The sequence below is a fragment of the Eurosta solidaginis genome, chromosome 5 (assembly GCF_040869045.1).
Source record: "Eurosta solidaginis isolate ZX-2024a chromosome 5, ASM4086904v1, whole genome shotgun sequence".
Lineage (NCBI taxonomy): Eukaryota > Metazoa > Arthropoda > Insecta > Diptera > Tephritidae > Eurosta > Eurosta solidaginis.
The window spans coordinates 77,138,868-77,166,297 of record NC_090323.1 but is presented as its reverse complement, the minus strand read 5'-3'; the positions used below and the strand labels follow the sequence as shown (position 1 = coordinate 77,166,297).

At 43.4% G+C, this 27,430-nt stretch overlaps 1 protein-coding gene across 1 annotated transcript in view; it reads right to left on the bottom strand.

Annotated features, from left to right (window-relative positions):
• Deaf1 (deformed epidermal autoregulatory factor 1) overlaps positions 1-14,172 on the bottom strand; it is a 124,417-nt gene extending 110,245 nt beyond the window's left edge. Inside the window, exons 1-2 of the mRNA XM_067788984.1 lie at positions 13,826-14,172; positions 12,970-13,633 (exon numbers count right to left, since the gene is read on the bottom strand). Of these exons, the coding sequence (XP_067645085.1) occupies positions 12,970-13,633; positions 13,826-13,954 (793 nt within the window). The 5' untranslated portion in view covers positions 13,955-14,172. The remainder of the gene's footprint in view (positions 1-12,969; positions 13,634-13,825) is intronic.
• Positions 14,173-27,430: the final 13,258 nt, after the last annotated feature.

The following is a 27,430-nucleotide window of genomic DNA, read 5'->3' as shown; positions in this document are numbered from 1 at the left end:
GCTCGTACAGCTCATCATTAAATCTTCTTCGGTACTCGCCATCGCCAACGCGTAGAGGTCCATAAATCTTTCGAAGAACTTTTCTCTCGAACACTCCCAAAGCCGCTTCATCTGCTGTTGTCATGGTCCATGCTTCTGCCCATATAGCAGGACGGGTACGATAAGTGACTTGTAGAGTATGATTTTCGTTCGCCGAGAGAGGACTTTAATTTTCAATTGCCTACCTAGTCCAAAGTAGCATTTATTGGCTAGATTGATTCTTCGCTGGATTTCAGTGCTGATGTTGTTGCTAGTGTTGATGCTGGTTCCCAAATAAACGAAGTCTTTTAATATTTCGAAAATATGGCTGCCAACAGTAGCGTGGTTGCCAAGGCGCATATGCGCTGACTCTTTGCTCGATGACAGCAGGTACCTCGTTTTGTCCTCATTCACCATCAAACCCATCTTTACCGCTTCTTTTTCCAGTTTGGAGTAAGCAGAACTAACAGCGCGGGTGTTTAGGCCGATGATATCAATGTCATCAGCATATGCCAGTAATTGCACGCTTTTATAGTATATTGTTCCAGTGCGGTTAAGTTCTGCAGCTAGTATAATTTTCTCCAGCATCAAATTAAAGAAATCGCACGATAGGGGGTCACCCTGTCTGAAACCTCGTTTAGTTTCGAACGGCTCGGAGAGGTCCTTCCCAATTCTGACTGAGCTGATGGTGTTGCTCAAGGTTGTTGTTGTTGTTGTTGTAGCAGTGCTTCGCCCCACCTAACAGACGCGACCGATCACAAACTGTCATCAATATCCTCTAACGGGAGTCCAAGGAAACTTGCTGTTTCAACAGGGGTGGATCATAGGGAAAGGGGTGTTAGAGGCGTTGGAGTTCACCAAGGACCTGCTTGTGTTTTTTCGCTTCATACGGCTGTGTTCTCAGATGCCGTATTTCCTCAAAATGCTTACGGAGATAACTCCTTAAGCCCCTAGGCGGTGCTGGCTCGTCAATCAGATGTCTGTTGGGATGCCCAGGTTTCTGGGTATTCAACAGGAACTGTTTGGTCAGCATCTCGTTTCTTTCCCTGATGGGGAGTATTCTCGCCTCATTATGTAGATGGTGTTCTGGGGACATAAGAAGACAGCCCGTGGCAATTCTGAGAGCAGTATTTTGGCAGGCCTGTAGCTTCTTCCAGTGGGTAATTTTTAGGCTTGGCGACCATATGGGTGACGCGTAGCACGTAATCGGCTGGCTAATTGCTTTGTATGTAGTCATGAGCGTTTCTTTATCTTTTCCCCAGGTACTGCCAGCAAGGGATTTGAGGATTTTGTTACGGCTCTGAATTCTCGGAACAATTGCGGCTGCGTGCTCACCAAAATGTAGATCCTGATCAAACGTCACACCCAAGATTTTGGGGTGTAGGACAGTCGGTAGCGTAGAGCCATCGACGTGGATGTTCAAAATGGTCGACATTTGGGACGTCCATGTTGTAAATAAGGTCGCGGAAGATTTAGTCGGTGATAATGCCAGGTTTCGCGAGGCGAAAAAACTGGAGAGATCAGGGAGGTAGCCGTTTATTTTATTGCATAGCTCATCGATCTGTGGGCCTGGGCCTGTGGCCATTACTGTGCAGTCATCGGCGTAGGAAACGATTGTGACTCCTTCCGGTGGTGAAGGTAGCTTAGATATGTAGAAATTAAACAAAAGTGGGGATAGGACACCACCCTGTGGCACCCCTTGTTTAATTCTCCTTGGCTTTGATGTTTCGTTTCTAAATAGCACCGATGCCTGCCGACCACCCAGATAATTTGCGGTCCACCTTTTAAGACATGGGGGAAGGGTAGACCCTTCCAGGTCTTGCAGTAACGAGCCATGGTTGACCGTATCAAAAGCTTTTGATAGGTCTAGCGCTACGAGTACTGTTCTATGGTGGGGGTTTTGATTTAAACCGCAATTTATCTGGGTGCTAATGGCATTTAGCGCGGAGGTAGTGCTATGGAGTTTTCTGAAGCCATGCTGATGGGAGGCTAGTTGCAAATTTGCTTGGAAATAAGGGAGCAAAATGGCTTCGAGCGTCTTTGCTACTAGCGATAGGAGAGATATCGGACGATACGACTCTCCTATGTTGGCTGGTTTACCAGGCTTTAGTAGCGGGACCACCTTGGCCATTCTCCATTTCTCGGGTATGACAAAGGTGGAAAGAGACAGGTTGAAGACCTGCGCTAAATATTTGAAACCCTCTTTCCCTAGGCTCTTAAGCATCGGCATGGCTATGCCGTCTGCGCCCACTGCTTTGGATGGTTTAGCGCGACCAATGGCGTCCTCAACCTCTTTAGCGGTGATGGTGATTGGTGGCGCGCTGAATTTGTGTTTATGTGCGTGTCTGTTGGCCCTCCGTCTAACTTTGTCGACCGTAGAATGCATTATATATTGTCGGCAGAAAGCGCTCGCGCATTTTTTCGCATCCGACAGCACTTTGTCGCCAAAGGCGATGGAAACTTTGTCTTTGTGCTTAGTCGGATTCGATAGGGACTTTACGGTGGACCAAAGTTTACCCACACCGGTAGAGAGGTTACAACCTCTTAGGTGCTCCTCCCATTTCGCCAGCTTGTGTTCATCCACAAGCAATCTGATGCGTTGGTTTATATCCCTTATTTGGGGGTCGCCTGGATCAAGCTGCCTTATAAGGTCACGTTCTCTCGCTAAGTTTGCGGCCTCCGCCGGGAAGTGGGGCCGGATTTCGGGAATTCTCCCGGCGGGAATGAAACGTGCCGAGGCGGATTCAATGACCTTGCGGAAGGCACGCTCCCCTTGGCGGGCATCAGTCGGGATAGGGAGGGCAGCAAAGAGGTTGTCTGTAAAGGATTTATATTCTTCCCACTTTCCTTTTTTAAAGTTTATGAAAGTGCGTTTTTCGGTGACGATGAAGTCGGCGGTACGCTCGAGCGAAACAAGTATAGGCAGGTGGTCGGATGCCAATGATACCATCGGCTGCCAGTTGACGCAGTTTACGAGTTCTGCGCTCACGATTGAGATATCTGGCGAACTGTGACAGCTTCCTACCATACGTGTGGGGGCGTCTCCGTTTATTGTGCAGAACGTCGTTTCTTCTATTTGATCCGCCAACATCGCGCCCCTACTGTCCGCCCGCAAATTTGAATGCCATAGATCATGATGGGCATTGAAGTCGCCTAAAATAATGCGATTGTTTCCAGTGAGTAAGGCTCTGATATTAGGGCGGTATCCACCGGGGCAACAGGTGGCAGGGGGGATGTAGATGTTGATGATTTCTAGGTTTGCATCGCCTGACCGGACAGATAGGCCTTGACGTTCTAAGACGTTGTCCCTGCGGTCGATGCCAGGATCAAATATGTGATATTGCACAGAGTGGTGTATTATAAACGCGAGGCCGCCTCCATTTCCGCTCTCGCGATCTTTTCTGTGGACATTATACCCAGAGCAGGTCTGCAATGCAGATCGTGCTGTGAGTTTAGTCTCTTGAATCGCAGCAATGCGGATGTTGTGCCGCTTCATGAAATTGACTATCTCCGTAATCTTCCCAGTTAGTCCATTACAGTTTAACTGCAGAATTCTGAAGTACATGAGGGGAGACGTCGCCACTCTGGGGGTAAGTGACGGGTGACTACGCCTGGGTTGAGGAAGGCCAGGACGCAATTGCTGTTGTGGCCCTGGGACTGGGCGTCCTTGGGCAAGCATTGGGGTACCCGGATGATTTGGGTTTGCGACCTGGCAACATGGCGCGATGAAACCCGTCGAGGGGTTGCCGTCGCGGAGACCAGAACATCTAGGAAAGTGGCACCACCCAAGGCAGGAGCTGCATTGGGCGGATGTCGCAAACATATATATTCTGTGCTGGCAAACGGTGCAAACGGAGGTAGAGACTAAGAGTCTGTTTCCCTGACCTACACGATTGCTGCCGGAAAAGAGGGGGGGGGGGGGGGGGGGGGGGGGGGGAGAAGACGGGGGCAGGGGCTGTTGCTCAGCATTGCTTCCGACTCTACTACGAACATTGTAGTTATGAGTGGTAGCAGCTGTTTGAGTTGTAGGCGCCGTAAGGCGCGAGCAGCAGCGGGTACTTGTTGTGGCTTGCTGAGCAGCGGGGCTGCTGGAAGGTAATGGGGGGGCGCTTAGACGTAGACTACGGGGCGCCCTTGGGCGTGAACAGCAAGGAGCCACAAAAGATTTATAAAAGTTACGTGGACGTCGGGTTTTGGGATCAAGCCCAGAACAACCTGTCCGATGCAACCATCCCTTACACGAGACACACTGAACAGAGTATGACCGTCCTAAAAAGATTCTTTTCCGGCAGATGCAGCAAAACCATTTCTCAGGACCGGGGTCAGGAGACGGACCCGGATTGGATTCGATACCTTCCCGGAGCAAGAGAATATGGAGCAGTCCTGCTGCAAGGAGCTGCTGGGAGGATGACAATTTGTGGGAGGGACGAAACAAATTAAATGGGGTTACACTGAAATGACAGTCCTTGGTCGGGAAAAATCCCGAGTCGCTCCGGTACATAGAACCGACTGCCTTGGGAAGCGTGTTGCTCAAGGTCATTTTGCACAGCCGTATAAGTTTTGCGGGGAAACCAAATTCAGACATAGCGGCATATAGGCAGCTCCTTTTCGTGCTGTCGAAGGCGGCTTTAAAGTCGACGAAGAGGTGATGTGTGTCGATTCTCTTTTCACGGGTTTTTTCCAAGATTTGGCGCATTGTGAAAATCTGGTCGATAGTAGATTTACCAGGTCTGAAGCCGCACTGATAAGGTCCAATCAGCCGGTTCACGGTGGGCTTCAATCTTTCGCACAATACACTTGAAAGGACCTTATATGCGATATTAAGAAGGCTTATTCCACGATAGTTGGTGCATTTTGCAGTATCCCCCTTCTTGTGGACCGGGCAAAGAACACTTAGATTCCAACCGTCGGGCATGCTTTCGTCCGCCCATATTTTGCTAAGAAGCTGCTGCATGCGCCTTACCAACTCCTCGCCGCCGAACTTGAATAGCTCCGCAGGCAATCCATCAGCGCCCACGGCCTTGTTGTTTTTCAATCTGGTTATTGCTATTCTAACTTCGTCATAATCGGGCGAGGGGACATATATTCCATCATCATCGATTGCGGGATCGGGTTCTTCATCTCTGCGCGGTGAATTGCTGCCTCCATTTAGAAGAGCAGAGAAGTATTCCCTCCATAATCTAAGCACTCTCTGGACATCAGTTACAAGGTCGCCGTTTTCATTCCTACAGGAGTTTCAAAGCAAACAGCAAAAACTCTTTTTGGACGGATTCCAGTTTATCGCAGTGAATTTGATAACGTGGGCTCCAGATTATCGAAGCATATTCCAATATTGGTCTCACCAATGATGTAAACAGAGGTTTAGTAACGTACGGATCATTACATTCCTTAGACCACCTTTTCACGAACGCCAAAGTACCTTTAGACCTATTAACGCAAGTTTCTATATGTAACCTAAAGTCAAGCTTAGGGTCCATTGTAACACCAAGGTCAGTGAAGTTGGTGACTTGCTTAATAACATAATCTCCAATCACATACTAATGAGAATTAAAGGTTTTCCATGTAAAACACATGAACTTACACTTCGGAAGGTTTAGTGACATGAGGTTATCATTACGCCATACAACTAGGCTTTTCAGATCCAACTGAAGAAGTGATCTATCCTCTGGTGAGCGGATAGGCATAATAAGTTTCACTTTATCCGCATACATCAACGGCTTACAGTGCTTCAAAACACTTGGTAGGTCGTTAATGAATAGTAGGAATAACACTGGCCCAAGATGGCTACCTTGTAGAACACCAGAAGTTACATTGATAAAGTTGGACCAACAGTTGTTAAAAATAAATGTTTGTTTACGTTTATTCAAATAAGAAGAAACCCAAGAGAGAAGTAAAGGAGGAAAGCCTAACCGGTCGAGTTTGTGTAAGAGCAATAGCAGAGAATGTGATACTTTATCAAACAATGACCTGCATAAATGTATAAGTATCGAATGTTCGCTTCCTGCATTAAATTGCCTGATACTTTCTAATTTGACCTGATATTTTATAGTTTGATATTCTCTCTGAATCAATTTGAATTGTTAAGTGCATAAGTTTACTTTTATTTAATGTTAATCCGCATACATCAACGGCTCACAGTGCTTCAAAACACTTGGTAGGTCGTTAATGAATAGTGGGAATAACACTGGCCCAAGATGGCTACCTTGTGGAACACCAGAAGTTACATTGATAAATTTGGACCAACAGTTGTTAAAAATAACTATTTGTTTACGTTTATTCAAATAAGAAGAAACGCAAGAGAAAAGTAAAGGAGGAAAGCCTAACCGGTCGAGTTTGTGTAAGAGCAAGAGCAGAGAATGGGATACTTTATCAAACAATGACCTGCATAAATGTTTAAGTATCGAATGTTCGCTTCCTGCATTAAATTGCCTGATACTTTCTAATTTGACCTGATATTTTATAGTTTGATATTCTCTCTGAATCAATTTGAATTGTTAAATGCATAAGTTTACTTTTATTTAATGTTAATCTTATAATTTACAAGTTTAATACTTTACCAGTCGACTTTAAATAAATAAATAAATAATATTATTATCTTTCGTTTAGTCGTCGCTGAACAGGCAGAGTAGCAACAACGAAGAAGGCTTTTGTTTACTTTTACTACTATTTTTTATCAACTACTAAACCACTGCTAGCTTAATGATTTTAGTCTTACCAAAGAGTGTGTATTAATAAGAGACGTCAGAACGCATACTTTGACAAATTACTCGATGTTTTCTCAAGGTAGTCGTTGGTTTTTTTTTTGTCAGATGTAGTTATAAAAACGCCTTCTATACATTTTCGTGGAGTATTTGTGTTTATTTTATTGATTGTATTAAATTAATTAATTAATTATCTTTCCAAAAATCGTAATTATGCAAAGTCACTTCACCGCATAAATATATAGGATGCAGTTAAAGAAAACTAAACAAAACTTCCTTGAGAATCACATTCGACAGACAGGGTTGCTTTGGCAACAACAAAAGTATCGAGTGACGCCTCTTAACAAATACATACTCTTTGCTCTTACTAACACAGCCACAGTTTCAATTTTGGTGACCACTGTTCTAGTTATATGCGAGTGCATGTGTGAGTAATAAATTCTGCTCTTTGCTGCTGCCTACATATACGTACATATATGAAACATTCTCTTTGCTGTTAGCTTCGCTGTTTTCATGTATGTGTTGATGTTTACATGTACATATGTGTGGCTGATTGTTGTTGTACATTTATTTAGTAGCAGCATAGTGATAAACCAAAATTCTAATATTCGTCACAATATATATTGTTTGAGTGAAAATGGTTTTCGATGTTGTACGATCATAAAAATGATAATTCGTTATGAATCTAATAAGTACTTGCAGCCTATACTTCACATATTACCTCAATCCTAATCACCATATAAGTGCTATATTGATTTAAAAAATTCACAGATCGCATAACAGGATACCGGCCCAGTTCTTTTTTAAATCCTCCCAATTAATCGCAAAAATTCAGACGTTTAGTATTACACTCTAAGGGCGTTTAAATACCAGACATGTTCGACGTTCTTTAATTTCTATTTCTATATTATTTCTACCAAATTTGGATCTATTTCGAAATTTTATTTAAACATTTAATTTAATTTTAATGCCAGTTTTTTCAGTGCGAGTTTAAACTACAGGTAAATTGGGGTCAATTTAATCTTGCCACTTTGGCTATTTAGCTTTAATTTTACTTCTCATCTTGGTTATTTTATTTATTTACGAAACGAATTAAAAAGCAATGAGTCGAAACAAAAAAAATATGGCTATATTCTTGGATTTTAAAACGGCGTTCGAAATAATCGACAGGAATGTGCTGTTGCAAAAACTAAAAATGTATGGAATAGAAGGGAATTAAATTAACTAGTTTAGGTCTTTTCTTGACCAAAGATTTCAAAGAACTAAAGTGAACGAGTCGATATCTGAAAGCCGTATTGTGGAATTTGGCGTCCCCCGAAAGCCCCGACACATAAGCAGTTTTTCATGTTGTTGTTGTTGTAGCAGTGCTTCGCCGCACCTAACAGCCGCGACTGATCACAAATTGTCATCAATATCCTCAAACGGGAGTCCAAGGAAACTTGCTGTTTCAACAGGGGTGAACCATAATGAAAGGGGTGTTAGAGTCGTTGGTTCCACATTACAATTAAAGAGATGGTTGGTGTCATGTGGGGCCACATTGCAAGCGGGGCATACATTTTGTATGTCAGGGTTGATTCTGGATAGGTAAGAGTTTAACCTGTTACAGTATCAAGAACGAAGTTGAGCAAGAGTGACAAGCGTTTCCCTGGGGAGTATGCGATCCTCTTCCACAAGTTTTGGGGACTTTTCTTTGAGTACTGGATTCACTGGGCAATTCCCGGCATAAAGGTCCAACGCCTGTTTGTGGAGTTCACCAAGAACCTGCTTGTGTTTTTTGCTTCATACGGCTGGGTTCTCAGGTGCCGTATTTCCTCAAAATGCTTACGGAGATGACTCCTTAAGCCCCTAGGCGGTGTTGGCTCATCAATCAGATGTCTGTTTGGATGCCCATGTTTCTGGGTATTCAACAGGAACTGTTTGGTTAGCATCTCATTTCTCTCCCTGATGGGGAGTATTCTCGCCTCATTATGTAGATGGTGTTCTGGGGACATAAGAAGACAGAATGCATTACATATTGACGGCAGAAAGCGCTCGCGCATTTTTTCGAATCCGACAGCACTTTATCGCCGAAGGCGATGGAAACTTTGTCATTGTGCCTAGACGGATTCGATAGGGACTTTACGTTGGACCAAAGTTTACCCACACCGGCAGAGAGGTTACAACCTCTTAGGTCCTCCTCCCATTTCGCCCGCTTGTGTTCATCCACAAGCAATCTGATGCGTTGGTTTATATCCCTTATTTCGGGGTCGCCTGGGTTGAGCTGTCCTATAAGGTCACGTTCTTTCGCTAAATTTGCGGCCTCCGCCGGGAAGTGGGGCCGAATTTCGGGGATTCTCCCGGCGGGAATGAAACGTGCCGAGGTGGATTCAATGACTTTGCGGAAAGCACGCTCCCCTTGGCGGGTATCAGTCGGGATAGGGAGGACAGCAAAGAGGTTGTCTGTAAAAGATTTGTATTCGTCCCACTATCCTTTTTTAAAGTTTATGTAAGTGCGTTTTTCTGTAACGATGAAGTCGGCGGCACGCTCGAACGAAATAAGTATAGGCACGTGGTCGGATGCCAATGTTACCATCGGCTGCCAGTTGACGCAGTTTACGAATTCTGCGCTCACGATTGAGATATCCGGCGAACTGTGACAGCTTCCTACCATACGTGTGGTGGCGTCTCCGTTTATTGTGCAGAACGTCGTTTCTTCTATTTGATCCGCCAACATCTCAACCCTACTGTCCGCCCGCAAGTTTGAATGCCATAGATCGTGATGGGCATTAAAGTCGCCTAAGATAATGCGATTGTTGCCAGTGAGTAAGGCGCTAATATTAGGGCGGTATCCACTGGGGCAACAGGTGGCAGGAGGGATGTAGATGTTGATGATTTCTAGGTTTGCATCGCCTGACCGGACAGATAGGCCTTGACGTTCTAAGACATCCCTGCGGTCGATGCCAGGATCAAATATATGATATTGCACAGAGTGGTGTATGATAAACGCGAGGCCGCCTCCATTTCCGCTCATGCGATCTTTTCTGTGGGCGCTATACCCAGAACAGGTTTGCAGTGCAGATCTTGCTGTGAGTTTAGTCTCTTAAATCGCAGCAATGCGGATGTTGTGCCGCTTCATGAAATCGACTATCTCCGTGATCTTCCCAGTTAGTCCATTACAGTTTAACTGCAGAATTCTGAAGTGCATAGGGGGAGACGTCGCCACTCTGGGCGTAAGTGACGGGTGACTACGCCTAGGTTTAGGAAGGCCAGGACGCAACTGCTGTTGTGGCCCTGGGGCTGGGCGTCCTTCTGTGCTAGCAAACGGTGCAAACGGGGACTAAGAGTCTGTTTCCCTGACCTACACGATTGCTGCCGGAAAAGAGAGGGTGGAGAAGGCGGGGGCAGGGGCTGATGCTCAGCATTGCTACCGACTCTACTACGGAGATAGTAGTTATGAGTGGTAGCAGCTGTTTGAGTTGTTGGCGTCGCGGGGCGCGAGCAGCAGCGGGTACTAGTTGTGGCTTGCTGAGCAGCTGGGCTGCTGGAAGGTAGTGGGGGGCGCTAAGGCGTAGACTACGTGCCGCCCTTGGACTTGAACAGCAAGGAGCCACAAAAGATTTATAAAAGTTACGTGGACGTCGGGTTTTGGGATCAAGCCCAGAACAACCTGTCCGATGCAATCATCTCTTACACGAGAAACACTGACAAGAGTATGACCGTCCTAAAAAGATTCTTTTGCGGCAGATGCAGCAAAACATTTTTTAAGGCCCGGGGTCAGGAGACGGACCCGGATTGGATTCGATACCTTCCCGGAGCAAGAGAATATGGAGCAGTCCCGCTGCAAGGAGCTGCTGGGAGGATGAAAATTTGTGGGAGGGACGCAACAAATTAAATGTGGTTACACTGAAATGAAAGTCCTTGGTCGGGAAAAATCCCGAGTCGCTCCGGTACATAGAACCAACTGCCTTGGGAAGCGACTGTCTTGTTGTTGTTGTTGAAGCAGTGCTTCGCCCCACCTAACAGCCGCGACCGATCACAAATTGTCATCAATATCCTCTAACGGGAGTCCAAGGAAACTTGCTGTTTCAACAGGGGTGGACCATAATGAAAGCGGTGCTAGAGGCGTTGGTTCCACATAACAGTTAAAGAGATGGTTGGTGTCATGTGGGGACACATTGCAAGCGGGGCATATATTTTGTATGTTGGGGTTAATTCTGGATACTGTTACAGTATCCAGAACGAAGTTGAGCTGGAGTGACTCGCGTTTCCCTGGGGAGTATGAGTTCTTCTTCCGCAAGTTTTGGGTGCTATGCTGAGTACTGGATTCACCGGGCAATTCCCGGCATAAAGGTCCGACGCCTGTTTGTGGAGTTCACCAAGGACCTGCTTGTGTTTTTTTGCTTCATGCGGCTGAGTTCTCAGGTGCCGTATTTCCTCAAAATGCTTACGGAGATGACTCCTTAAGCCCCTAGGCGGTGCTGGCTCATCAATCAGATGTCTGTTGGGATGCCCAGTTTTCTGGGTATTCAACAGGAACTGTTTGGTTAGTATCTCATTTCTCTCCCTGATGGCGAGTATCCTCGCCTCATTATGTAGATGGTGTTCTGGGGACATAAGAAGTCAGCCCGTGGCGATTCTGAGATCAGTATTTTGGCAGGCCTGTAGCTTCTTCCAGTGGGTAGTTTTTAGGCTTGGCGACCATATAGAACCGCACTTCGTGTACTGCCCGTCCATTCTATTCATAATATCGGATAAAGAAGTAGACAAGCTCCAAAAGCTTCAAAATAGATGCATGAGATTTATTCTTCAGAAACCTATAGATAAACGAACGGCTGACATGTTGAAGACTTTAGACTGGTTAAGTGTGAATCAAAAGATTTTTTTCCACTCCATGAAATTCATATTTAATATCAAACATGGAAATGAACCTGAGTATTTAAATAAAAATATAGCATTAGTTGAGCAAACTCACAACATAAATACGAGGAGCAAACATAATTTCAAATTGCCGTTTTTTAGAACTGAAATTGATCAACAGAACATTTTCTACAAGGGTCTGAAAAGTTACAATGATCTGCCTATGGATATAAAAAGTTGCAACGAAATAACAGTTTCTAAAACAAAATTATATGAATATTGTAAAACCTTAGCTATAAGATAAAAAACTGTAATATATTTCAATTTACGAATTAGGCTTCTGGCTGTAATAAATAAATAATCTAATCTATCGGGAGTCCAAGGAAAATTGCTGTTTCAACAGGGGTGGACCATAATGAAAGTGGTGTTAGAGGCGTTGGTTCCACATTACAATTAAAGAGATGGTTGGTGTCATGTGGGGACACATTGCAAGCGGGGCATACATTTTGTATGTCGAGGTTGATTCTGGATATGTAAGAGTTTAACCTGTTACACTATCCAGAACGAAGTTGATCCAGAGAAACTCGCGTTTCCCTGGAGATTATGCGCTCCTCTTCCGCGAGTTTTGGGTACTGTTTTTTGAGTACTGGATTCAGCGGGCAATTCCTGGCATAAAGGTCCGACGCCTGTTTGTGGAGTTCACCAAGGACCTGCTTGTGTTTTTTTGCTTCATACGACTGAGTTCTCAGGTGCCGTATTTCCTCAAAATGCTTACGGAGATGACTCCTTAAGTCCCTAGGCGGTGTTGGCTCATCAATCAGATGTCTGTTGGGATGCCGAGGTTTTGGGTATTCAATAGGAACTGTTTGGTTAGCCGTATGAAGCAAAAAAAACACAAGCAGGTCCTCAGTCGACTCCACAAACAGGCGTCGGACCTTTATGCCAGGAATTGCCCGGTGAATCCAGTACTCAAAGAACAGTACCCAAAACTTGCGGAAGAGGAACGCACACTACCCAGGGAAACGCGGGTCACTCTAGCTCAACTTCGATCTGGATACTGTAACAGGTTAAACTCTTACCTATCCAGAATCAACCCCGACATACAAAATGTATGCCCTGCTTGCAATACGTCCCCACATGACACCAACCATCTTTTTAATTGTAATGTGGAACGAACGCCTCGAACACCCCTCACATTATGGGCCACCCCTGTTGAAACAGCAAGTTTCCTTGGACTCCCGTTAGAGGATATTGATGACATTTTGTGATAGGTCGCACCTATTGGATGCGGCGAGGCACTGCTACAACACCAACAACAACAACAACAGGTTGTTTTGACAAAATGCTACCGATATGTATGTTCAAAGATGCATAAACAAGTTTTCATATTTAAGGAATTCATTGATATACTCACCAGCTTCATCATCGCAACAAACAGTGCAGCTACAATTGGTAGCGTGCGGTGTCAAAATACCATCGTCAATTAGGGATTGCAACGATTTTCCACCATACTTAATGGATCTCTTCCAATCTTTGCTCGAGCCGCGCCCACATACATTTTCAAATTCGCTTGGTGTATACCATTTATCCTTGTACTTAACACAGCGTCCCCGGCCTCCAGAACCTAATTTGCTACGATACAAGTCTGCGCTGGTTGTCTTACAACGTATTGGAAATACTTCCATATGAGTTGCCTCAGCCCAATTGACTCCAGTTCCTGACCCGCAACCTGAACCAGTACCCTGAGCCGGATGTTCACTGGTTGCAGTGCTATCGTGACTATTATTGCTACCAGAGCCGTCATGATTAATTCCAACACCACCACCTCCTCCGCCTGTTGTTTGCTGAATGACAATTGTCTTCAAATCTCCACCCATACTTCCAACAACGGGGCTACTTGAAATATATCCATTGTCCACGCACAACATTTGCTTGAAATGCGGCAATTGATCCGGTGTGATCACATTAAAAGATGCTCCAGTAATCATAGAGCCTATTGGGAGGGTTACCGGTACTGAGACCACACCTCCACTGCCGCTGTTCTCATTAGAAGTCACCATGCGCACCTTAGTATCCAGCTTTAGTATTTTTTCAATTATTATTTCGTAAAAATGGAAAAGCGATATGAAAGAGAAAAAAAGAAAAAATTGTGTACACATCAATTGCGCTGTTCAAGACGTCGGTTGTACGCAGGGCGAGGGAAGGGGCTGCGCATAACTTAAATTCAGAGCGCCACGCCACAAGCCCTAGTAAAATTTTGCTAAAATTACCTGGTGGCCCGAACTTTCCAAAATCACTTCTTCCTTAACGACATCGCGCGTTTCGTCATTAAGACCACCCAGGTCTTTTACATCGCGTATCCTGCCTAAATGCAGTTCAGCAGAATCGACCTGTTCCATAGTCACACACTCAATTTTTCAAACAATTTCACTTATATTTGTTACTTTGCAATTCACACAATTCTTTCCACGGATTTATGTTAAATTTAATTTTAGTTTGATCAGCAAAGTTTTTTATTCGTTAGTTTTGTAAACAATAAATCACATTTTGCTTATAAATAAATTTTGTGGAAAATATTAACTGGACATGACATTTCTTGATAACAAAAGGTTTGTTTGATTTGAGAGCGCTCAAACAAAAATTTGACAACTGGAAAGCAACTTCTTTCATTTATCCGAAACTGTTGCCATACTTACCTTTCTCTTTCCTTAATCAAACAGTTCAATGTAGGAATATAGGGTACCCACCACAATATACAGAAATGAAATGCTAACCCACCAAACAGTTCCTGTTTAATCATTTCATAATTAACGTATTAACGTGATCAACACAGGACAGATTAGATTTATGACGAAGCCCAGATTCGTCGCTTTAGAAACATATTTCAGACAGTTATCATTAAAATAAAGATTTGGTAGATCCTGAAAGTTAATATGCTTTTTTGAAATGGGAAGTACAAACGATTTAGCACTGTTAAGCACTGCATCGGTGAAAGCAATTTGTATACAGTTATATGCGAGTGGTTTTGTTCGGATAACAGGGACTCAAGGGTCTTCGATAGAGCGGGAAGGATGCTTATGGGACCAAAATTAGACGGACTACTAGCAATCCTATTTTTAGCTACCGGAAGAATGATTGCAACCTTCCATGCATCAGGGAAGCACGAAGTTGTAATACAATGGTTGATGATATGTGTTAGGGTTGGCAAAATATGAGGAAGAATTATTTTTAGAAATTTTAGCGGGATTCCATCAGCACCAATCGCGTTTGAGGGGATCTTACAAACACATTTTGCAACATCAATCTCCGAGACGGCACAAAATTCAAATTGCTGAACCGATGCAGGTGGATAGGGTATGTGCTTGGAAATGTTGGCGCTGGGTGAGTAAGTACGATTTACAAATACATCATTAAGCTCATCAGGGTTAAGGGAACCATTTGAATTATCTTTAGCATACACACGAAGGTTTCTTAAATTACGCCAGAGGACATTATTTGGCAGTTCGGAATTTAACATTTTACCAAAATACTTGCGTTTTTCACGTTTGATAACGGCAGTAGTTTCATTTTGAACATTCTTATAGGTATGCCAGTTCAAATCTATCCGATTCTTTTTCCACACTGCATAGGCTTTGTTGCGCTTTTTAAGCTGGAGACATTGGTGCTTTATCGGTAACCGTATCGGTAACCTTATAACAGCTGATTCGACCAACCTTATGAGAATCAATGCAATCGATTATTGGTGCCGCTAAGGTCGTAACCGTATCGTAGCCAACCAATTGGGTTTTGGTTTACCGTCGTAACGATAAACATCTGATTACGTTAGGGATACGGATACAGCGATACGGCATACGGCACCAATAAAGCTGGAGACATTGGTGCTTTATCGGTAACCGTATCGGTAACCTTTTAACAGCTGATTCGACCAACCTTATGAGAATCAATGCAATCGATTATTGGTGCCGCTAAGGTCGTAACCGTATCGTAGCCAACCAATTGGGTTTTGGTTTACCGTCGTAACGATAAACAGCTGATTACGTTAGGGATACGGATACAGCGATACGACATACGGCACCAATGACTCCAGCTTAACTCCGGCTTTAATCATAGTACGAACAGTTGTGTTGAACTATGGGCACGAGGACGATTTTCTTTGAAAACAACGCATTGGTACATGGGCAGAGTACCGTTTCATTTAAAAATTTGAGTTTATCGGTCGCATCAGATAAACTCCAGCAATCGGCCCAGTAAACACGAGATATGTCAGCAGTCAAGCTGTTAAGGTTAAGCGAGCGATAGTCAGGGAAGCTATATATGTCACAGGTAATGAATTATGCTGGTCAAAGTCAAAATCAAACGAACAAAAAATTAAATCATGGTCAGAGATAAATGATATTTGGTCAAATTTTAAAATGGAGGACGGATCGGAGACAAAGAAATAATCAAGCAGACTGGGACAACAGTTACTCGCGAACCTTGTTGGTACTGATGAGTTAACTAAAGAAAGACCAACACCAGACACATCGTCCAACAGACGGGAGCTATACATGTCACGACATAACATATTAACATTAAAGTCACCACACACAACGATATTATCAAAGTCAACTGTGAAAGCAGATAGCATGCTACACAAATCACTTACACTAGAACACCTATTAGGATTATACACGCATGACACAAGGATTTTTGACGTAGAACTAGACACTTCAATAAGTACAAACTCAGTTGTACTCTCAACAGAATGGGAAACTATGCGAGTCTTCAGATGAGATTTGCAGTACACCGCCACTCCTCCACCCTTTCTATTAAGTCTATCATTTCGATATAATTTAAGCCCTGTATTTCAAAGTGTGCGTCTCTTAAGTCATGTCTAAACCAGGTCTCAGATACGCAAATAACATCCACAGACGACCGCTCAAACGTTCTCCTAACAAGATCCATTTTCTCATAATTAAGACTTTGTGCATTATAATGTACAACATTAAATTCTTTTTGTCTAATGCACATGATATTTAAAAGTGCAAGACTATTTTCACCAATGCTATTCATTCCACTGTTTAGAATCATTTATATAGCATAAGTTAAGAGTAACCCCAAGATAATTACAAATAAACCGAAGTAAAGATACCACACAGTGACTGAGTTTAACTACACTTACAAAATAAATATATACAAAACAGAAACGAAAACATACCATTACTATATTAAATACAACTCTAGCGAAACTGCTGCAAATCATCAACACTCCTTATTTTTAGTGGTGGGCTGTTTGTTGACTTGTCCGCTCTTACATGTACCATACCTCTCATAGTAAATACCGATACTAGGCTTCCTTTACGTCGCATCTTAATGGCCTCTTGCAGTAAAAGTCTATTCTCCCTAGTGAGGCTCTCGTATATATGAAAGGACCCCTCAATGCCGATTGGACGCAAAGGAGCCATAGATTTGATTTCCTTGCGATGTTCTCTAAAAGCTCGCAGGGTACGGTTGCGGTCAAGAGGAGAGTGAAATTTTATTATGCCTGCATTGTTCAGTGTAGTTGTCACCGACAGTTTCGATTAATTCGGTGAGAACCTAACATGAACTACATTGTTGCTAATTTGCCCATTTTCCTTATTCTTTGTATTAATTTCACTTTCCTACTTAGCATATAGCATACAAATACATGATATGCTTTGTTACATACTCGCATATATGAATATTTTTATGTACGATCTAACGGCAGAATCAGCTCATACTTAAAAGGGATAAATACTGAAATAACAGTGTAAAATGTCTAGTTTTATCAGAAGCAACGAATAAAGTTAAAGTTTAAAAGCATCCGCTTAATAAAATCTTTGTTCTTATTTTTTCTGAAAAACAGGCGCGTTAAGTCAACGCAACAATTCTTTTAAACTTTAAAGTGTAATTCGAGATTAAAACCAATAAACATGGATCAAAATTGTCGAGTATGTGAAGAGGTGGACAATGAGCGAATGGTCCAGTGTGACGCCTGTAACTCGTGGTATCATTTCGACTGCGTCGGAGTGGACAGCAATGTTGCTGACGTTAGCTGGAGCTGCGTCGGGTGTAGGCGCGACGTATTGGCAACAACTGTTCAATACTAATAAAAGTAACGGGCATACGCAATATGTTCCACTGTTTCAACCAGTTACAACAGCACAAATATTGGGAACGATCGTAAGGGCGTAAACTCTGACCACAACAGCCACCACGGTTATCCCAACACCTATTGCTGAGGTCATCGCAGTGCCTGTAACAACACATTTTTCAACTTCGCAACATCACAACCTCGTAAGCACGACTGTTACGAATGCTGTCTCGCACACAATTCCACAAGCACCCTTTACGGTAAAGTCGTCGACGCAACCCGTAGATATTGGAAGGCACGCGCCGATTCCCTTGGTACATCACCCACAGCATTTAAATGCTGGCTATATAGCTAGCTCGTCGACTAATATATCATGTACTAACGCAAATACAGTGCCACGTCAACAAATGAGTGCATTAAACGACAAGTATGATAAATCCGACATACAGCGAAACCTTCAATTAGAGCGTCTTAAAGAAGAAATGGAGATACAACAACAATATTTGGATAGCAAATACAGAATTTTGTCACAATACAGTGAGCTTCCTTCTACTGTTTTTTCTCCATTCTCGCAGAGTGTAGGACCGTCGCATTCGCAACTAGTGGCAAGGCAAGTGATCCCAAAGCAGCTTCTTATATTTAGTGGCGACCCAGAGGAATGGCCACATTTTATCAGCAATTTTGAAAATAGTACAACAGTTGCCGGATATACCGCTGCGGAAAATCTCATAAGGCTCCAGGCCTGTCTCAAGGGTAAAGCTGTCGATATGGTTAAAGCGAATCTTTTCCTGCCTGCAATGGTTCCCGAGATTATTCGTACTTTGAGAATGTGTTTCGGAAGGCCCGAGTACACACTGGAACGCATGGTCAATAGAGCTCGAGCAATGCCTCCTCCAAAAGACAAATTGGAAGGCCTTATTGATTTCGTGCTTTGTGTCAGAAATATTTGCAATACTATGGAAAGTTGCCAGATGCATATGCATCCCCATAATCCACTATTAGTTAAGGAATTCGTCGATGAACTCTCCAATACTCATAAGATGAACCATCAAAAAGATAATACTATTCCGATCGTGAAGCAATTTAGTGACTGGATATTCAGTTTAGCAGAAGCGGCTAACACAGTTGTCAACTTGGCACCAGGTAAGATCAATGCCACGGTTAACACCCATACAATTGAAAGTAGTGCAAAACAGTCGAAGTTAGTATCTTATAATACAGCTAACAAACAATGTTGCATATGTAAAGGCTAGGACCATAAATTGCCCCAGTGTGAAGTATTTAAAAGGTTTGCTTTACCACGTAAATGGGAAGTAGTTAAAGCCAACAATCTTTGTCGGCAATGTCTTGGCTCGCATAGACGCAAATGTTTCATAAACAAAGCGTGTGGAAAAGAGGACTGCACTACAAAACACCACCCTCTACTACACAAATACGCAGAGGCATCAATTGAACAAGTTAACACTCACAACAGTAGCCACGAGGACTCGCTTCCCCTTTTTAGAATTTTGCCTGTTCGTTTGTATTCAGGCAATAGAGTGAACGATGTTCACGCATTTTTAGACGAAGGCTCGTCAGTGACTCTTATAGAAAGGGAAGTGTTTAACAAACTTGGCGTAAAAGGCGAAAAGGGAACTCTATGTTTGCGTTAGACTGGTAATACCACTCGCATCGAAGAAAACTCTGAAAAGGCGTCCATAGATATTTCGGGTAGGAGCCTCAACCATAAATTCACACTGGAAAATGTACGCACGGTAGATAACCTTGATCTCCCAGTACAGTCGCTTAACACAACTGATATGCAATCGAAATATCAGTACCTTAGAGGGCTTCCCATCGAATCGTACAATAACATAAAACCGTCGGTACTTATTGGTGCTGATAATTGGAAGTTGGCCATACCGCTTAAAGTTAAAGAAGGTGCCTGGTGTCAGCCAATAGCCTCCAAGATGCGTTTGGGGTGGACACTGCAGGGGTGTGAGAGAAACCAAAACTACAAATTTCATCTGAATGTACACACGTGTGACTGCCAACTGAAATACGATCACCTGCATGAAATAGTGAAGGATTTCTTCTCAAAGGAGATCCTTTCAAAGGATGATGCTAAAGCAGCACGTGCCAGCAACTCGCCGATTGTTACGAGATTGGGTTGTTGTGGCGAGATATAAATTCTTGACATTTATACAAATGCAATACGAAGTCTGATGTGCTTAGAAAAGAAATTCGCTAAAGATCCTACCCTGCGATCTATCATGCAACAGCAGATTAACAACTTAGCAAGGGGTACGCGAAGAAGCTATCGACAGCCGAGATTGAAATTCCCAGAAACAAAGCGTGGTACAACATTCGTCGTTACAAACTCCAATAAACCTGGTAAAATTCGTATGGTTTGGCACGCTGCTGCGAAAACTAATGGAGAATCACTAAACGACTTTCTCTTAACTGGTCCTGATCTGCTGAACCCACTTGTGCAAATCTTGCTAGCGTTTAGGGTCGGTAGAGTTGCTGTATGTGGAGATATTGCCGAAATGTTTCACCGCATAAAGGTTCGAGAAACGGATATGCACGCTCAGCGATTTGTGTGGCACGATGACGGGGACGATCCGAAACATCCTAGCGTGTATGTTATGCAAGCGCTGACATTTGGTCTCAACTGCGCTCCTTGCATAGCTCATTTCGTACGTGATAAAAATGCAGATACATTCATGGATGAATTTCCACGGGCAGCGGAATCCATAAAGAAAAATCATTAAGTCGACGATTTCATTGACAGCGAAGACATCGAACAATCCGCTCTTAAATTGGTTACGCAGGTTAAGGATATACACCGCGCGGCTGGCTTCGATATTCGCGGTTGGTCCTCAAATTCCAAACCCTTGCTGGATAAATTGACGGATGACCCCTTATCGGTACACGAGGTAGAAGAGTGGGCGTCTACTACAAAGAAACTGGGTATATTTTGGCATCCAACTAGTGACAATTTTAAGTATATTTACAGGTTTACGAGACTTCGTCGCGATGTCATAAATAAAACTTGGCGCCTACAAAAAGGGATGTTCTCCAGGCGCTAATGTCTATTTTCGATCCTTTGAGGTCGTCAACTGCTACACTGTAGGGTTGAAAATTCTCCTCCAAGATGTGTGGCGATCCGGTATTGCCTGGGACGATCTTCTATATGACAAAGTCTACGACAAATGGTGCCATTGGAAAACTATGGTGCAACTTATAACTGCTGTACAAATTCCTCGCTGTTATTCCTCATTGCTTAAAGGGGCAGACGATGTACAACTGCACACTTTCGTCGATGCAGGAGAAAACGCGTATGCAGCTGTTTGCTATTTAAGAATACAAAAGGGCAACGATGTCTCTGTCACTCTAGCAGCGGTCAAATCCAAAGTCGCACCCCTCAAGCCATTGTCAATCCCGAGGCTGGAATTACAGGCAGCGGTTGTCGGCACCCGACTGACCTCTACGGTAGCCAGTGTGCAACGAATTGGCATATCGTCTATGCATTGGTGGACCGATTCGAAAAGGGTATTGCGGTGGATCCGGATGGATCCCAGAAACTTCCATCAATACGTTATGCATAGGGTTGATGAGATACTCGAGACATCAAATACAGACCAATGGAGGTGGGTACCCTCGAAGTCGAATCCCGCCGACTTGGCTACTAAGACAACTAGCCCTACTGCTACGGCCTACAAGCCATGGTTTGAAGGGCCGGAGTTTTTAGCGTTAGAGCAGAAGAACTGGCTGCATTTCACCGACGTAAACTCAAATGATGATGACTTAAAGGATCTTAGACACTATTGTTTACAAATTGAAATTATACCATTACGAAATATTAAGCTGAACGTTAAATACTTTTCTAACTGGAGACGCTTGTATAGAGCAGTAGCGACCTTCATGCTCTATATACAAAAGCTACATTAAAAATATCATATAAAAGAACAAATTCAGCTATTGACTTCGAAATGATCCAAAAAGCTCAGTATTTTCTCATTAAGTATGCTCAAACAGATTTCAACGAGGAGATAACCTTTTTGCTGGACGGGAAACCTTTGTAAAGGTCGAGCAAATTATATTCTCTGGATGTCTACTTGGACGAGACAGGTATAATCAGGAGTAGGAGTCGCGCGGGAAACTTGAATAACCGAAAATACGCTATTGTCATGTCTGCTTCTAACTACGTCACATTTCTCATCGTACGTTCGGCTCACGAGCAATTTCACCACCAAATGGACGAATAAATTATCAACCATATACGCGGACAATACCTTTTACCACATCTTAGAGTTCTCTATAAAAATTTTTGTAAATGTTGCCAGCTATGCAAAACAACAGAAGTATGCCGAAAGCCCCACAAATGGCAGCTCTACCATCGGCAAGACTTTCCGCGTTCGAGAGGCCGTTCACGTACGTCGGCATAGACTATTTCGGTCCCTACAGGTGGTCGTAGGAAGAAGGCGCGAAGAAAGATGGGGTGTAATTTTCACGTGCTAACAATCCGTGCCATACACATCGAAATAGCATACAGCTTGGACACAAGCTCATGCATAATAGCGATACGCAACTTTATTTCACGACGGGGCTATCCCAGAGAGATATTCACAGACAATGGAATTAACTTCAAGGCGACGGAGAAAGGTATATGCGCTAAGCTCAAGGAGATCAGCTTCCCGGATCTTACGCTATCCTTTGACACGATAAAATGGACATTCAACCCTCTAGGTGCACCCCTTATGGGTGGTGTGTGGGAAAGACTTGTGAGATCTGTCAAAAACGTACTGTATCATATTTTTCCATCTACGAGTTTCAACGACGAGAGTCTACGTAATGCTTATGTGAAGTGGAGTTTGTTATCAATTCCAGACCACTCTCCTTTGTATCGCTCGAGAGTCACGATGACGAGGCACTTACTCCCAACCATCTACTTATTGGATCGTCGAGTGGCTACAAACCTATTTGCAACGATAGCTCCAGCCTTCGTGAACGTTGGCGTCAGTCTCAAAACTTTGATGAAAGTTTTTGGAACAGATGGATTAAAGAATACATTCCTATCTTATCGCGGCGCAGTAAATGGTTCGCGAAACAGCTCCCGGTACGTGTAGACGATATCGTAATAATAGTAGATCAAAACCTCCCCCGAAATTGTTGGCCGAAAGGTAGAGTAATAGACGTTGTGTCAGCTAAGGATGGCCAAGTTCGAAGCGTGAAAGACAAAACATCAGCTGGTATATTTCATCGACCCGTAGTCAAAATTGCAGTACTAGATGTCGGCGATATACGAAGTAAACATACTGAGACTAGTTCGTTTACAGGCGAGGCGATGTCACCGACATTTTCAATTAATTCGGTGTGAACCTAACATGAACTACATTGTTGCTAATTTGCCCATTTTCCTTATTCTTTGTTTTAATTTCACTTTCCTACTTAGCATATAGCATACAAATACATGATATGCTTTTTTACATACTCGCATATATGAATATTTTTATGTACGATCTAATGACAGAATCAGCTCATACTTAAAAGGTATAAATACTGAAATAACTGTGTAAAATGTCTAGTTTTATCAGAGGCAACGAATAAAGTTAAAGTTTAAAAGCATCCGCTTAATAAAATCTTTGCTCTTATTTTTTCTGAAAAACAGGCGCATTAAGTGAACGCAACAGTAGTACTTGACGCCTTAGTGCGGAAAATATCCCTGATCTGCGGAGCCATAAACTCAATTGAGAGGCAGACCTGGTTGAAAATACTTTTTAAGTTCTCACCCTCACCGAACGGAATTCCGAAAACAACGGCATCCGCCGCAATATCAGGCGCAGCACTCCTCTCTAATACATCCTCCAAATGACCTTTCATTAACGCAAGATCCTCCTCTGTTTTCTGCGCATTAGCTTCCAATACAGAAATCCGGGTGGCCGAGTCAGCGACCGTAGCAGCAAGCGAGGTTATATCCGCCTCAATACGTTTGGTAAGCTTACTCTCCACCTCAGCAAGCTGGTCCGAAACACTTTTAATTAGTGGCCAAAACTGCTCAGTGTGCTGTTGAACTTTCTCTTCCAACTCCTTCAATTTGCCGAATACAGCAGCAAGAGTAACACCTTCTTCAAACTTAGCCGCTTTCGGAGCAGGAGAGCCCTGCTTGCTTAGCCGGCGCTTTGCGGAGGGAGGAGCAGTAGACGCCATTCTGGATTGTAGATTACAGCGTACTCAGAAATTTATTCTATTTATACTTGCGAGTACTTTGTGAGATATTAAGTACATCTGGTCACCGTAATTTAAATCAGCTGCAGAAAGATGGTTCACACACAAGTGGCGCCCTGACACATTTGTCAACTTATTTGCAAACTTTTTCGCGCTAAATGTTGTTATTGCAAAAAATATAATTTAGGACCTTTCTATATTTGAAGGAAATCCAAAAGGAGAGTGCGAATTGATGAAACTACACGATTTTATACAAAAGTCTTTCTTTAAAAATTTATATTGAACACTTCTACTAAGTGTAATGCACTTTAAAACAATGAAATTATTTATTAAAGTTCGTAAGCAAAAAACTTTTGAATCACGTAGCCAGAGTTGCCAGACTTGAATATAATCAAAGAGGATAAATACAATAAGAGCCGTCACTCGTTATTTTTTAAGCATTTACTCGATGTATACTGAGAGGTTGTCGATACTTTTTTTGGGCGAGATGTTTATAAATGTCTTCTATATATTTTCATGGGGTATTTGTGTTTATTTTTCCGACTGTGTTTAATTATTAATTTAAATCTCTTTCCAAAAATCATAGTTGCACAAGGGGCCTAAACGGCATGGATAAATGCGAGACAATTAAAAATGTCCCTCTCAGAAAATATTCGGCATCAATTTTTTCAATTTCCAGCGAAATACTCGCCACAAAATAACGAGTGACCGCTCTTATTGTATTTATCCTCCCAGAAACTTGGGTATCCCAACAGACATCTGAATGATGAGCATATACCGCACAGGGGCTTAGCGCGTCATCTCCGTAAGCATTATGAGAAAATACGGCACCTGAGAATACAGCTGTATGAAGCTAAAATAAATAAATAATCCAGTACTCAAAGATCAATACCCAAAACTAGCAAAGTAGGAACGCACTCGGTAATAGTCTAGTTGAGAGGTCGGCTGCTAATACGCTACCAAACATATCGAGAGAGGCGTCAAACGACGCGTCTTGACATCAGTATTAATAATCCGAAGGCGGAAAATAAAAATGTTTACTCGTTCAAAAGATATTAACGAAAAACCGAAAAAAGACGCGCGGGTACCTCCGAAACCGGGGGTGGGATCCATAGTATTTTTGCGCAGAACACCTTTCTGCGTTGGCGGCCTTCGGCCGCGCTTATCAAAAATACCCCTGGGCTACGCCATGCCAAGCCCGGGTGTGTGGTATAACCGTGGCTGCCGCCACAGTGATTCACAATTTTTTTTGTGGGTACGCATAACAACAACCACATGAAAATCGCCAACTTCAACTGCAAATATTTCCGGACAGGGATACATTTTTTTTACCGCCTTCGGATTATTGTTCTCGAGATTAATACGCGTCTTTTGACACCTCTCTCGATATTTTTGGTAGCGTATTAGCAGTCGACCCCTCAACTAGACTTTTACCACGCACTCTACCTAGGGAAGCGTGGACCACTCTAGTTCAACTTCGATCTGGATGCTGTAACAGATTAAACTCTTACCTATCCAGAATCAACCCCGAGATACAAAACGTATGTATGTACTGCTTGTAATCTGTCCCCACATGACATCAACCATCTTGTTGTTGTAGCAATGTTTCGCCCCGCCTAATATTTGCGACCGATCACAAATTGTCATCAATATCCTCTAACGGGAGTCCAAGGAAACTTGCTGTTTCAACAGGGGTGGACAATAATGAGGGGGATGTTAGAGGCGTTGGTTCGACATTACAATTACAGAGATGGTTGGTGTCATGTGGGGACACATTGCAAGCGGGGCATACATTTTGTATGTCGGGGTTGATTCTGGATATGTAAGAGTTTAACCTGTTACAGTATCCAGAACGAAGTTGAGCCAGAGTGACTCGCGTTTCCCTGGAGAGTATGCGTGCCTCTTCCGCAAGTTTTGGGTACTGTTCCGTGAGTACTGGATTCACCGGGCAATTCCTGGCAATTCATACGGCTGACTTCTCAGGTGCCGTATTTCCTAAAAATGCTCCGTAAGTCCCTAGGCGGTGTTGGATCATCAATCAGATGTCTGTTGGAATGCTCAGTTTTCTGGGTATCCAACAGGAACTGTTTGGTTAGCATCTCATTTCTCTCCCTGATGGGGAGTATTCTCTCCTCATTATGTAGATGGTGTTCTGGGGACATAAGAAGACAGCCCGTGGCGATTCTGAGCGCAGTATTTTGGCAGGCCTGTAGCTTATTCCAGTGGGTTTTTTTTAGGCTTGGCGACCATATAGGGGACGCGTAGCATGCAATCGGCGGGCCAATTGCTTTCTAAGTGGTAATGAGCGTTTCTTTGTCTTTTCCCCAAGTACTGCCAGCAAGGGATTTGAGGATTTTATTACGGCTCTGTATTTTCGGTACAATTAGGGCTGCATGCTCACCAAAATGTAAATGCTGATCAAACGTCACACCCAAGATTTTTGGGTATAGGACTGTCGGTAGCGTAGTGCCATCGACGTGGATGTTCAAAATGGTTGACATTTGGGACGTCCATGTTGTAAATTAGGTCGCGGAGGATTTAGTCGGTGATGATACCAGGTTTCGCGAGGCGAAAAAACTGGAGATATCAGGGAGGTAGCCGTTTATTCTGTCGCAAAGCTCATCGATCCCTGGGCCTGTGGCCATTATTGTGCAGTAATCGACGTAGGAAACAATAGTAACTCCTTCTGGTGGCGAAGGTAGCTTAGATATGTAGAAATTAAACAAAATTGGGATAGGACACCACCCTGTGGCACCCCCTATTTAATTCTTCTTGGTTTTGATGTTTCATTTCTAAATTGCACCGATGCCTGCCGACGACCCAGGTAATTTGCGGTCCACCTTTTAAGACATGGGGGAAGGGTAGACCCTTCCAGGTCTTGCAGTAGCGTGCCATGGGTGACCGTATCAAAAGCGTTTGATAGGTCTAGCGCTACGAGCACTGTTCTATGGTGGGGGTTTTGATTTACACCGCAATTTATCTGGATGCTGATGACATTTAGCGCGGTGGTGGTGCTATGGAGTTTTCTGAAGCCATGCTGATGGCAGGCTAGCTGCAAATTTGAAGTAGGGGAGCAAAATGGCTTCAAGCGTTAGGAGAGATATCGGGCGATATGACTCTCCTATGTTACCTGGTTTCCGAGGCTTCAGTAGCGGGACCACCTTCGCCATTCTCCATTTTTCATGTATGACAAAGGTGGAAAGAGACAGGTTGAAGACATGTGCTAAATATTTTAAACTCTCTTTCCCTAGGCTTTTAAGCATCGGCATGGCTATGCCGTCTGGGCCCACTGCTTTGGATGGTTTAGCATGACCGATGGCATCCCCAACCTCTTTGGCAGTGATGGTAATTGATGACGCGCTGAGCTTATGTTTATGTGCGTGTCTGTTGGCCCTCCGCCTATCTTTGTCGACCGTAGAATGCATTATATATTGCCGGCAGAAAGCGCTCGCATATTTTTTCGCATCCGACAGCACTTTATCGCCAAAGGCGATGGAAACTTTGGCATTGTGCCTAAACGGATTCGATAGGGACTTTACGGTGGACCAAAGTTTACCTACACCGGCAGAGA